The following is a 14,111-nucleotide window of genomic DNA, read 5'->3' as shown; positions in this document are numbered from 1 at the left end:
AGCTCTTACTCTTAGGAAAATGCAATTGGTGGAAATATTCCCCCCTTACCCCCATCCCATGGCTGTACCTAGATCACTAGGTTCTGGCATTGAACCTGAATCATAACATCTGAAAGTGTCACTTCTAATATAGAGCTGTATGAGTAGCTATGCTAGTAAAATGTGTTGAAGAATCTATGGAATTTACTCTGTTTGAACCTATGAATGGGGAAACAGCTTCTGCGCTTTGATATTTGAATTATGAATTTCACTAATTATTGTTTGGCCTCCTTTCTTCTGCAGCATTATTTACTGAATTGATTGAAGATGTATTTTTTTTCTTAACAAAGTAGTGAACTTGATGCATATTTTTGTATGTAAGCTTATTTCAACCTAAAGTCCACAACATGATTCTTGACAAGTTCATTTAGAAGTCCTACTGAATTCAGTGGGAGTTGCTCCCTAATAAGAGTGCTTAGGGTTGTACTTTAGGAAGCTTAATGTAAATAGAATGGAATGTTTTTTTCTGTTCATTTCAGTATAGTTTGGGTGTCCTCGTTGATTTGTACTTTTGATAGGTGTTGCACTTATGTAGTTTAACTGTATATAACAGATAGTTTTAAGGATCTAACTTCAGTATTTTGGAGCTGCTCAAGGAGTTTTAGTAGGAAACGGAGTACTATTGAAAAGCATGCTACTGTTTATGCTCCAGCCTCCTTTGTTTGACTCACTGGCATTTCTGGCTAAACTCCATGGCTTTCTGTGGAATTAAACGTTTTTTAAAAATGCATAAAGACCCTTTTCTGTAACATCTTCATAATCTGGGAACAAGACCCAAATAGGTCATTGACCAGTAGCATGCTTTAGTATGAGTAGTATCTCTTTCTTTTATTTTCAGTTTTTAAAATCTAGCTTTGATTGTGGAGGGAAGGAAACTATGGGTTTTTTTGTGGGGGCAGACTGTTTAGTATCTAAAAGTCCCTGGTAGATTATAACATAGTAATTATAACACAGTGAATGGCTAATTGGCTTTAAAATTAAATTAAAGTTAACTTGTTGGAAAAATCTAAAGATGGTTACAAATACTGTGCAGTCTTGTTGGTTTGAACAACTTATGGTATGAGGTTCAACTAAATCTAATGTCAGTATATCTGGTAATATAGACTATTAAGAAACTACAATTGCAGTATTAATAGGCACCATGCATACTTGTTGGACAAATGCGTAGCATAAGTGGCTTTTGAGGCATCAAGGATGCTGCCATTTATTATGTTGCTTGCGCTCTGCTATGTTAGGTGGTCAGGCTACTTCAGTCTAATTCTGTATCACTTTGTGTCTGGCACCTGCTAACCTATACGCCAATCCACATTTTGGATATTGTCAAGTTCTGGGTACTTGTCACTTTGTCAGGTCAGAGTTTGGGGCATTGATGGTTGGAAGGGGCTGGAATGCATGGTCCAGAACAGTACTTGCCTTTGCAAGGTATGCACCATATTCTCTCAGTATTGACTCTCATTAGAATCTCCTGTCAGTGCTTTGTTCACATATATTAAGCCACGATTCCTCACTTACCATGAAGAAGCAGTGTGCTAATGTACACAATCCATTTGTTCCTGTTTGTTCCTTCCACTCGCACAAGCAGATAAGCACACCAAACATGATCAGTTGGTTCCTTCTGAACAGGCCAGAATTCATAAGCCAACAAAAAGCCAGGATTGAGAGAAACAAACCAGAATCTTGGGTTTGGAGATGTTGCTAAGCCAGCTTTCCCCAACCTGTTGTCCTCCAGATGTGTTGGACTACACTGGCCACCATCTCCATTGGGCATGCTGGTTGGGGATAATGGGAATGGTAGTCCAGTACATCTGGATGGCATCAGGTTGGGAAAGGCTGAACTAGGCCATCCATGTCTGATTTGTTTACTTCTCCTAAGAATCGATAATGTGGAAAAGAATACATGTACCAGCTGTACCTCATATACATTGTGGCTCTATAAGCCAGGAATCCTGGCAAGGTGACTTGTAGAATCAGCAAATAACTGGCTAGCTTTAACAGATTCAGAATTTAACTAGCTGGCAAACAGATTTAATGGTGTTTCATTATAGAATATCTGCGACTAAGGGATGAAAATGTACCTCGCTACTTGCAAGTAAAAGAATTATTCAGGGGTTAGTCTCCTGCTGTTGGAAGTAGGATTTCCAGTGGTGTTGCATGATGGGGGCAGGGCAGTGAGAACAGACTACAAATACTAATGGGTTGGAATATTTTTGCCCCAACTCTGCTTTGTTTTGTACTTCTGCCTTTACCGGCTAGCAGCAGAAACAAGCTCAGTTTTGAGGATACAATTTTTAAGGCAAAATTGATGCCTCCACTCCTGATATTGTGGTATTCTTCCATCCTACCATGAAGGTGGGATGTAAATGAGCTTCAAAGAGGTAAATGAGCTTTAAAGTAGAATATAGTGGACAGCCCAGCTCCTGTGGTTTGTGCAGGGGTTTGACCCTTCACTAAGTTATCTCAATATAGTTTTGCCTTCTGTTGTAATATCAAGCATACAGAGCAAAGCCAACATCTTCATTGACTTAGAGGCAACCGGGATCATTCTATCAAAAAACGCAATCGCTTATTTGACTCACATTCTTTTAAAATTTAAGACAAAGTATTTATATTGTTACCCAGCCTTTAGTCCCCCCAAAATGATTTCTAAAAACTATGTAAAAACACTTTTATAGAAAGACTAGAGATATAAACTGTCTGAAAATAATGAAGCCATGGGGGAAATGTTTTTTAATCCTCTCTGGAAGATTCCAGGCATATTTCTTTCTTTCATTCCTTATTAAAATTATTGCTCTAAAGTGCATTTTATTGATATACACTTTTGCTCATTTCCCCAACATGTGAGTAGAGTCACCATTGTGCATTGTTGACAGTAAGTGTGCATTGAAACAACACAGTAGTCAGTAGTGGGTTAATAGTAAACTCCATGATTGTGGGGGTATTCCCCACACGACATGATTATAATCACTTTTCTTTTCCCTATAGCCTTCAAATATTGAGTTTGTTCTGACTCTATACTGTTTAGCTTCACCCTACCCCGGTGCCTGTTTACACTTCCCTGTGCCTGTTTGCATTCTCCTTCCCTCTTTATTGTTTACTGCAACTTATTAGATTGTAAGCCTATGCGGCAGGGTCCTGCTATTTACTGTGTTATCTGTACAGCACCATGTACATTGATGGTGCTATATAAATAAATAAATAAATAAATAATAATAATAATAATAACTTGACTATTAGTTAACAGTGTGTTTGACACATCCCCCATCCTCTCTCCCTCTCTCAGTCCTCCCACTGGTATCCCATCAGCCATTGCGAGTTCTGCCGGCTGGACTAGAGTGGCAGTAGCTGCTGCTTTGGTCACTCTTAGCAGGGTACTCTGTAGCCGCTGAAAATAACCAACTGTGTGTGACCAAATTGTCAACGGTGCTCAACACATGACACAATAACCAATGGTTATTCAAATAATCAACTCTGCACAGAGTTGATTATTTCAGCTGAATAACTAACCATGGTGTGAAAACGTCCCAACAGACGATGCGATAACCAACCGTTGACTCTTTCACCCATGGTTGGTTATCGTGTCATCCAAACCTAGTCAGAGAGAAATGTAGAGTTGTCAAAACATTTTTTTTAAATTTAAAAATAACAATTTGTGTGTGGGGTATGTGTAACTCCAATAGTATCCTTCTGAGTGCACTCAATGCAAACCAGGAGCAAGACGCAATATATCATGGACAACATATATATTAAGAAGAGATTAGAAGATGTAATCCTAACAATCATAAATACTATAATTGATTGTAAATATATCTTAATAATGATATCAGTCAATTAGGTGTCTTTGTTAGGAAATACATGGAATACAAATGGGAATCTTCAGAGATGTGACTATTTTTGCACACACCTTAGCAGTAGAATGCTTGTGAACGTAATGTATACAAATTGATCTAATCTCTTTGGATATAGGCACAACAGTTATTCTTAACTTCAATATTAGCCACTTGTCTAACTTGCTTAAAACTACAGCTCTCCGTGATTTTGCCTGCTTGTATAGAAAGGCTTTGTCTGACTTGCTATAATATGCAAGTACGTTTGAGTTGGAATTCATAGTTACTTCCGTATTGCATGTCTACTTACTGGAGTATGTACTCCAGGGTTGCTCTTGATTGCTCCCATATGTGTTTCATGCTGTGAAAAGGTAGTCTTACAGTTACCTTCAGCTGTCTTGCAAGAACAAGGGCAGCATCATGCTACTTTAGTTCAGTATACATTTTTCTTGGTGTCATATGTGGCTTCACCCTAGCCGAGAATTTGTATAGAAGGTAACAGCATTAACTATATCTGTATTAAATTCAATATTGTCAAGTCTTGAAATACTTAAGGAGTCAATCAGTTTTAACAATGGTGGTATGGATACAAACTTGGACTCTCCATCATTAGAACTATATTGACAGTATCACATTTTCGTGCTACAAAATTTGTATAAATGAACTCTTTCCCAAGAATTATAAAAACTGCATTCCTTAAATATCCAGATCATTTGACCTATGGGGGTATTAGCACTGTTGAATTTCTGCTGAAATTGCTAACAAATTTTAACGATATTGATTATATTTTTAACTTCCAAAGCTTTTTAAAAAACGAATGAAAGATGTCAAGCAGGTTACCACACTCTGTGTGTCAAATGCCCAAAAAGAGCAAATTGAAAGCGTTTGCTTGCTTTTGAGCAGAAAGTATTCTCAACTACGTCTGACAAGTAAAATAAGCTTTAATGGCTTATATTTGATAGCAAATTAATGATTATTGTAATGATGTCACTTCAGGTTGCTAAGCAACTTCATCTTTGTTCTAGTGCTTACCTGTCCATTCAGAATATCGGCTTAGTGTGAAGTAGAGAAAAGGATGAAAATAGAAAAAATACTTGTCTCTCTGTTTAGAACAGTTGATAAAATCTTTTCTTTTGTATTTATACCATTTTTGTTTTCATTCATTGGGTTGGATCTAACATCACACAAATGCATCCATTCAACAGGAATTACCCATCCTTTCCTCCCTTTGCAGCACCCCACATCTTCCCAAATTTGCTCCAAAGGGTCACCCAACCTCCCATGGCACATTTGATGATGTGAGGGGAGTTGCAGTGGGGAGGGAAAACCCGTTCTGCCAGTGGATTCTCTTTCAGTGATGGAACAACACCATTGGATCCAACCCATATTCTGAAGACCCTACTTCCCTTTCTTGCATCGTCATCATCATCATTTATTTCTTACTCAACTTTCCGATTGGATCGAGGCGGGGAACAACAGCAAGCATAAAATACATAAAATACTGATTAAAAACATAGTATACACTGTTAAAAAAACATCCTAAAAGCATACTAAAAGCATCCTAAAATTCTACTGGATAGGCCTGCTGGAAGAGATCAGTCTTGATAGCTTTCTTGGATTTGCATGTTATGTAGTGGGGAAGTATAGGAATTGTGACTATACAATGATGCTTCAGTGATCAGTATTGTATCCAAACTGGCTCAAAACAAGTAAAATTGGGCAACATGGGACTTAATTGTATCTTAATCTGGATCCAATCCATTGTAAATAAACATACTAAATCAGATCTCCATGGATTTACTGCAGTGCTCCAGATCAAGATCTACTGGGAGATAATGATACTAAATCAGCAAAGGATTTTGGCTTCGCAACTAAAGGGTTCTGTTCATCACCACCCCATCCATTCTTTATCAAGCTGTTAGATTCATTGATCTGTAGTAATTTGGGTGTAAATGTGTAGCCATAATATGGAGGCCATCCCAATGTATGCTTCATGTGGTGCAATAGGAAACTGACTCTGACTCCTGAGCCACCATTTTTCGTTTGGCTCTACCCATCTCCCAGCCACTATTTTGCACTTTGCTCCAGTTGGGTTCTAGTAAAAAACAAAAGTAGGTCCCAGAAGTCTGAAGTCCGCCCACACCAGATTCAGGGCAGCAGAAAACTTACTTCACTGTTCATATCCTTTCACCATCCAAATGAAATGAGAGGAAGAAGGATTAAGGATTACAGGTGTAGTTGAGGCATTCACATAGCATCTTGGGTAAAAGCCTGGTCCACACTGCAGCATGATGCAATAATATGTCTGATTGTGGGTAGAGCTTGTTGAAAATGGCTGATAACATGGTTCCCACAAATATTGCATGATGTAATTCTGTCACTACTGTGGTGCACTTTTGGCTGACAGTGAACCGTGCAATAAACAAGAATATTGCCTCTTGTAGAAATAGTTGCATCAGATTGCAGAATTCCTTATGAACATACCCCAAATAAATTACATAAATAATTAGAAGTCTTGTGAAACTTTCAGAAGGAGGGTCTTAGGACTTAAGAAGTTGACCATTTTCTTGGTTGACTTGGAAACCTCTCTGCTTTTTCACACACTTTGGAAAATGCTTGGCTTGGCTTTAGACAAGAATATAACATTTCCGTTGTGCAAGCCAAGATTTCTTATTTCCACTTCCAGTGCTTCATGCTTTTTTTGTTGGCTGCTATTTGTCACCCAAATGATAAAAATCTTAGTAGCTTGGCAGATGTTTCTTCTATAGTCTGGAAGATGGTAATGAAAATGATGTTCTATCTTCCTCATGAGAGTTTGCTGCTGCTACTGTGATCAGTTCTCACTGAGCTTGTGAAGGCTTTGTGGCAATGTTCCAGTTATATGTATGCAAACAGTACATGACATTATATTTCAAAAGCATGCTCATATGATAGTCCATCACGAGAATGTATCCATTTCTGTTGCGAGCATACAGTTGAAAACACAGGCTTAAAACACAGGGTTAAGTGGACAGACAAATATCTTGAATATGAATTGGCTTAATTTGTGGATTGCAGCATCAAAGGCTGGTATTTGTCTCCTCAGCCACCTGGAAAATGCTTATGCTCACTAGGTGGAGGTAGTGTATTGACAGACAGTAATTGGCTGCTGTATGGAGCATTCAGCAGCATTCTTGATATCTCAGTTCTCCATCTAGACTTGCTCATGATTGTGTGTAGGACTCAGTAGATGGAAGGGTGGTGACGCCAGTGTAGGGCGCTCGCATAAGAGAGAGTTTAGGGGATTATGAGCCTGGCAGAGAGTTCCATATATCTTTGCATTGCAGCTTTGACATTTTTTAAATGTGCAAGTTTAAAAAATGTGCAAGTTTTTTTAAAAAAACTTCCAGCCTCCCTCTTAGCACCCAGAAGTACAGCTCTGCTTCCTTGACATGTTGAGCATCTGTTGAAGGGCCTGGTTCAGATGCAGTTAGAAACCATAATTTCCTGTCATGAGAATGTGCTGTGGTGAGCACACTTCCTTCTTGTTTGCGTGTGGGAGAGGATTGAAAGATTTTTCTGAACTAGCCACATGGTTCTGATATGTCTGAATTTGGGGGTCGCTACACACTTGCATTTTTGGGAGGGTTTTTTGTTTTGTATTGTTGAAACTTACAATAAAAATTGATAAAATGTCTGAACTTGAAGAACTGTGGTTTAATGATAATTTTATGAGCAAACCAAATTATACATAAAATGTATTATGTTTCTTAAGTAATGGAGGGAACAATCCTCTGGCCTCTAGACAGTGACTGATGGGCCATAGGATAATTCAGATCCCTTGATCTGAGGTCGGAGACAACGCTCTGAGCTTGGAATTGGAGCTCTGGACTTCCCTCCCCCTTGCAGGTGGTGTGGAAAGAACCGTGCTGGCTGCCTCCCCGAGATTGGGAACACAACTTCAGAGAGGGGCAAAAAGGGGCATTTTGCTGGGAGGAGAGGACACTAGGGAGGCCAGGATATGAGTTATCCTGAGGCCTCTCCAGTCTCCTTCCCTTCCCCTCTGAGATGCCCATCTAGTGGAAATGCAGGGTAGAATGATGGGGGAAGTGAAGATTGCCTCTGCCAGTCCTCCTGCTTTGCTTGTATGCCTCTGAGTTCGAAGGCTTATGATCATTGCAATAGGATTGTGCCCAAAGTGACTTTAGATTTGTAAAGAATTCTTTAAAAAGTATTTTCTATTTTTCCTATTTTGATTTTTTTCCCAGGGGAGAAAAACTTGGTGGGTTTTTATGGCTTTAAAATTTTCAGAAACTCTGCATTTCTACTAGGGAGTACAGCAGGAGTATGTTGTATTGGAGCTTCTAAAATAATAGGGTGGAGAACTCTCTCAATTTGTGTTATATATGTTTGCTTGAACAGAAATCACATGTTCCTATTACTGAATGGAGCAGTTCTGTCTTAAGATGTGGCTTGCAAGCATGCCAGGCAGTTTCTGTATTCAACACATTCTGCTGGCTGAAGTTCATTTTGGTTCACTTGTTCTCTGCAGTGAACCAAGTAAAAGCACTTGGACTTTTCTATAGTTCAGAATATGAAAGATTGGGTGGGGATGCAGCAGCATTTATAGGTTATTGTGTATTAGCAATACAAAGTATTTGAAAGCAAATGTGCATACTTCTGATTTCCACTCAATAGTAAGTCTTTCTGTTCCACACTACAGATAGTATATGCACAAGTTTTGTGCACTGCATGAGCTGACTATGATCAATGAGTGATAATTTTTCCACCTTGAACTTAACATTGGCATTGGATTCATATGGAAAATGTTGAGGCTTCAACCACACTTGCATTCTTATCCCATAGAATCAGGTTCTTTAATAGTATATTATTTGGGGGAGGAGGTAAAAACATGTCATAAGCACACAAATCCAGGCTTGTTTGCTTTCTTCAGTTCTTGGCTCAGGCGTAGTCCTTTAATTGTCACTACTAGATCTGAGCAAATAGCTATGGTAAGAATTATAATTATTTATATAGTACCATTAGTTTGCATGGCTTTACAAAACAGAAGAACAAGCTGTTGTTTCAAGGAGCTTACAGTCTGAAAACTTGACGCTAGAGGCAGAACAGAAGAAGGAGAAGGCAACAGGCAGGGATAAATGGGGGAAATGGCATATTTTAAGTGTACAAAGCATTCATTTTATCTAGGCAATGTCCTGAAAGTTCTCTAAACAAAACAGTAACTTGCATAGCAGTCCAATTTGGGCACTCATTTTAGGCGTTGTAAACCATGGTTTATGAAGTTGTGAATGAGTACAGGCCAAGCACTTTATCTCCCCTTGTGCACCATCCAGTAAAGTGGGACAAATTTTTCTGAAGCAGATTGCACCCCCATGCTTTATTTTTCTGCAGAAAAGTTTTCATTTTATAAGTTCATTACTAACAATAAATGGATGCTAATTGTAAATACAATACTAGGCAAGCTTAGCTGTTTCAGAGTTGTAGTTAATGGTTTTTAGGTTATTATCCTTAGCAAGCATGTGAGAGAATACATATATGTAATTGAAATGTATATATGTCTTGATGTGCAATGGAACTAATAGTAGTGTCTGTGAAACCGAAGGTGCCCCAACAACCTCAGAAATGCACGGTTACACTCATGTTAGATTGATTTGGAAACAGCTAGGTTCCCATTGCTCTAGCAGTAGGTCCTGCTTGCATATGGGCTGTATTGGATACTGCCCAGAGTCTGCTGTGGTACATGGTCTCAACTCAGTATATATGATGATCACTCATTAAATCTAGTTCTCACATCTGTTAATATGTGTTTCTAGACTTATCGAAGTGACCAATATTAACAATTCAAATTTTATATAATCTTGTTTATTCAAGTTAATCAGAATATGATTTGAGGATTCCCCCTTATGGAATAATTTTTGTCACTGAACACTGTAAAAAAAAATTCCCTAGTGAGTCTTGGTGAGAGAAAATGACAAATGGTATTTTTATCATGGGATTGATTCACCTTTTGCATTGAATGGAGTTTCTGGTTATTTTCATGCTGAAGAAGAGCCCTATTACCAGTAACATTTTCTTATTTGTAACAGTCTTACAAGAAATCCAGAGCTGTGCATACATATACATATGTATTTTTTGCCTGTAGTGTAGGTGCTAGATACTGTTAATTGTGCATCTGAACAAATGTAAGTAACTCTTTTTTCTTTTCTTTTTTTCTCTTTGCTGAATTATTGCACCTGCCTGATTTTACTAAACTGTTGGAATTCATCACTTTTGGCTGTCTTGTCTACACATGGACCATTGAAATGATGAAAACACGTTGTTTACAAAGTAGCTGTAAGTATTGATTTTCTAGCCAACTACATTTTTTTCTCCACATGTGCTGTTGTTGCAGTGGATCCAAGTGGCTTTTAGCAAGGTAGCTATTCTGTGGGAGGGTTTTGAATTTACCTAGTTCTCAAATAGCCCATCTATCTCTTAAGAAAACAGTACTTGCTCTCTCCTCCCCACAAGCAAGTCCATTATTATTATTATTATTTAGCATTATGTAGAATGAAGTTGTAGGAGTGGCACTGGGCACCTATTGGTTAGTATCCATGACATCACTAAGTAACACTGATTCCCCAATCATATTTTGTGAGTTTTTTTAGAAGTTGATGTAATCCTAAAACTTGTTTCTGAGCAATAGTGTCAGGCAGAAAATTTCTCAAAATAAAGAACTTCCCTGAAAATATTCTGCAATTTTTCCCCATCTCTAAAATATATATACCGTATTTCTTCGATTCTAAGACACACTTTTTCCCCTAAATAAACAGCTCTAAAAATGGGGTGCGTCTTAGAATCGATGGCATCTTAGAATCGAAGAAATACGGTATTCATAAATGATTTAGTAACTGAATAAATTGATACAATATCATTGGGCAGTTTCAAAGTTCATTATTATCTGGAATACTTAACTATAGCACTCTTCACATGTTCCATCAACATAAATGTGATTACAACTGCTGGCTCTTCCCTAAATGCCATGCATCTACTGGCCCTGCCCTGGACTTCTACATTCTGCAGCAGATATGGGCATGGTGTAGGCACAGTGCATTTGTACTTGTGATTGGGAATTCTGGTGTGACTAGGGTGCCTACACCTATTGTAGAGCCCATTCTCACCTTTTGCTGAAAACGTTGGAGTTGAGAGCAGCGTCAGTGGGTACAGTCCTGCTTCCCCTCCTCACCACCGCAATTTGTGTTTTTATGTCAGAATTGGTCAATGTGTGGCTCTCCAGATATTTTGTCCTACAAGATGCACACCCCATATACTACATGGTCCTCTGTTTCTCTTTTTAAAATTTCCTCTGTTTTTGAAGGCCTTACTCTTGTCCTCAAATATTGGGCTGTATATGTTCCTCTTTCTCACCTTTAATAAGGTGAACAGGAATATTTCCTTTTTAGCAAGCATAATCCTCTTTTTGTTACATGTAGTGCTGCTGGTGGTAGTGAGAACATAGTGGGAAAGGTATAGGTGTGTATTGTCTGAAAAGTCTGATCCAATTGACTATTTCTGGCTGAAAGGCGGGATAAAAATGCTTAAATAAATAAATATATTAAAACAAATCTTGATCTGGCATTACACAGGCTTTATAGGAAACAAAATGAATCAAGGAAATGTTAGCAAGTTAAGGTTTAAGAATAAAGACATTCAGAATTACATTTACATGGATAGTAGTAAACCATAACCATACTGTTCCACCTGCTGTGTTTAAACTACACAGCTGAGACTCTCCTGCTTCTTCCTAAAACAAGATCAGGTTCAAAATGAATAGTTTCAGCCAATCACCTGTCCCTGGGCAACTGTTACGCTTTTTTTGAAGTGTTTGCTGGGGCCAATAAAATGACTGAGCCACATTTTTTTACAGATGGCTGAAGTCCTGTGCCTGTCGGAGATTATAGTAATCACTTTTTTAGCTGGGCATTACCTTTCAGGTCAATGCTGTTTTGCTCATGGGGTCAATGAGCATTCACTTGCCATGAAAAGAAGTTGCATGCATCCAGAATGCCCTGGCACTGTGTACACAAATGTTAAAAATTCATGAGATTGACTATAACTTCAAGTCTTTGCAAGGGGTGGGAAGGGGGTGGGGTAGAAGCTGTAGTATTAGTAAAGCAATATTTTTTAGTTTACGTGTAGTTCAAGCAATTTTACAAAACCTCATAACAAATATCAAATCATAATCATTTGAGAAAATAAATATTTTAATTTCAAGTGTTTTTTTTTAATCTTAGCAACAGAAGAACCTTGAAGGATATGTGGGGTTTGCAAATCTCCCCAATCAAGTTTATAGAAAGTCTGTGAAGAGAGGGTTTGAATTCACACTCATGGTAGTAGGTAAGTTTGTACTTTGGTGCATGAAATATATTTATCATTTGTATAACAATAATTACTTAACTACCTGTTTGATCAAAAATAATGTATAATAAATTGATATACATATTGTCATGCTATGTGTGTTATTCTGTAACTTCAGCTTCTGTCAGTCATCACTGTGACTCAATAGTTAGAAAGATCAGTCTTGCATGCCATTTTGCATATTGCAGGGGATGAAAACTCTTGTCCTTGCTCCATTTAAGAAGTGACAGAAGCCATTCAGTTGTGGTGGAATCTCAATAAACCTGCCTTCAATTCTGTCGTTTGAAGTCTGCTTCTGAGTGTAGCTGTGCCTTGGATGATGGGCAATGTAATTATGTGACTTTGTGTGTGGCTACAGAAACTGATGTGGTTCCATGCAGTGTGTTAAGCAAGAATCACAAATTATTAGGTCTTCAAGTTACAAGTGAACTCCATAAACAAGGTTTTGCATTCTGTAGAAGTGAGAAATTGAATTAAAAAGCTTTGAATATAAATCTACATAAATCTGCGCAAGTTTAATGAAGAGCTCTGGAATTGACTTTTATCCATCTTGTTAAAACTAGCTATTATGCGGTCTTCTGAAACAAAGTAATGCTACTTTAAAGGGTGGCTGTAACTAGTGCATGTATATAAATGAGAAAGAAAAACCATGCACTTACCTTAATTGCTAATTAAGGATTTGCAGAGCAGAGTATTTTGGTCCATGTCAGTTTTCCTTCATAACTCCATCCCACCTCACTTGCCTATTAATCTGCATATATTTTGATGGAATGGGGGGAGCAGGGGATTCTTGCTAGACTTCATATAGAGTTAATAGCAATTTTACTGCAAAATATGCATTTTTATAAGGATTTTGTCAAGTTTTTAAAACTAAAAGCTGTGGGAAAATTCAGAGAAGCGCAAAATCAGACGGATAAATGCATTCTGAACCACATGTTAGTTCAGGAGGTGCAAATCAGATAGTGGACTGAATGAAATTTGAGTATTTCTGTTAGCAATGCCTCATGTTTCAATCAAACTGTACATCTTTAACTTATTCTGTTTATATCCTGTGGTTGTTTTTGCTGTAATAGACTAACATGGCTACCCCCTGGAAAAAAATATATATCCTGTCTTTCATTTTTAGTGACCCAGAGGCAGGCACTTCGTGTTACATTTCCACCTTCTTTGGTAGGGCATCACTATTCCCTCACCTCAGAAATTTCCCAGTGGGTAAACTTTGCAAAACAGTGGCTAAATGTAGTTATGCTTAAATTCCTTATTGGGGACTCTTGGTCACTTGCTAACTTTTAGCAAAGAAGTAAACTTCAGGAAGTGCAAAGTGCTGCTCATAGTTTTCGTTAGAGTGTACTGATTGGAGTATATTCTTGTAATATGCTGATTGGAGCATATTCTGTATTTCTTTTTTAAATTTCTGCTGCTAATTTTGACCTTTAAAGCCTTAAGTGGTTTGATACCTGTGTACCTTAAGGAGTTGCTTATTTTGTATGTACCCCTGCTGAACATCCAGTGCCATGCTGCTGCTGATTAAAGTTTAGCAGGTATCTGCTAGGAGCAGGATTGCCTTGGTAGTTGTGCCAATTTTATAGAATATATTTCCACAGAGTTACATTGGGCCTCAGCAGTGTTCTCTCCTAGACCAAAATATGGCTCTTCCAAAAAGCTTTTCTGCTAGTTTTGCTTGGGTGTTTTGCTTGGGTGTTGGCTGTAGTTAGATTCCTGCTGTTTACTGCTATTGAAATTGTGATTATGGTCTTACTACTTGGTAAGAGGGGAGTCATGTCTTATCCCTGCTATTTTATTTATTGTACTTTTGTCTTAATTCTTTATTTTATTTACAATATTTATATA

General features: G+C 37.9%; 1 protein-coding gene across 1 annotated transcript in view; it reads left to right on the top strand.

The window, feature by feature from the left end:
• Positions 1-14,111, top strand: part of SEPTIN7 (septin 7) — a 203,186-nt gene that overhangs the window by 129,630 nt on the left and 59,445 nt on the right. The window contains exon 2 of the mRNA XM_063123435.1: positions 12,137-12,239. Coding sequence (XP_062979505.1) covers positions 12,137-12,239 — 103 coding nt within the window. The remainder of the gene's footprint in view (positions 1-12,136; positions 12,240-14,111) is intronic.

This window comes from Elgaria multicarinata, chromosome 1 (assembly GCF_023053635.1).
Source record: "Elgaria multicarinata webbii isolate HBS135686 ecotype San Diego chromosome 1, rElgMul1.1.pri, whole genome shotgun sequence".
NCBI classification, from domain to species: Eukaryota; Metazoa; Chordata; class Lepidosauria; order Squamata; family Anguidae; genus Elgaria; species Elgaria multicarinata.
This window is presented reverse-complemented; position numbering and strand designations above follow the sequence as displayed.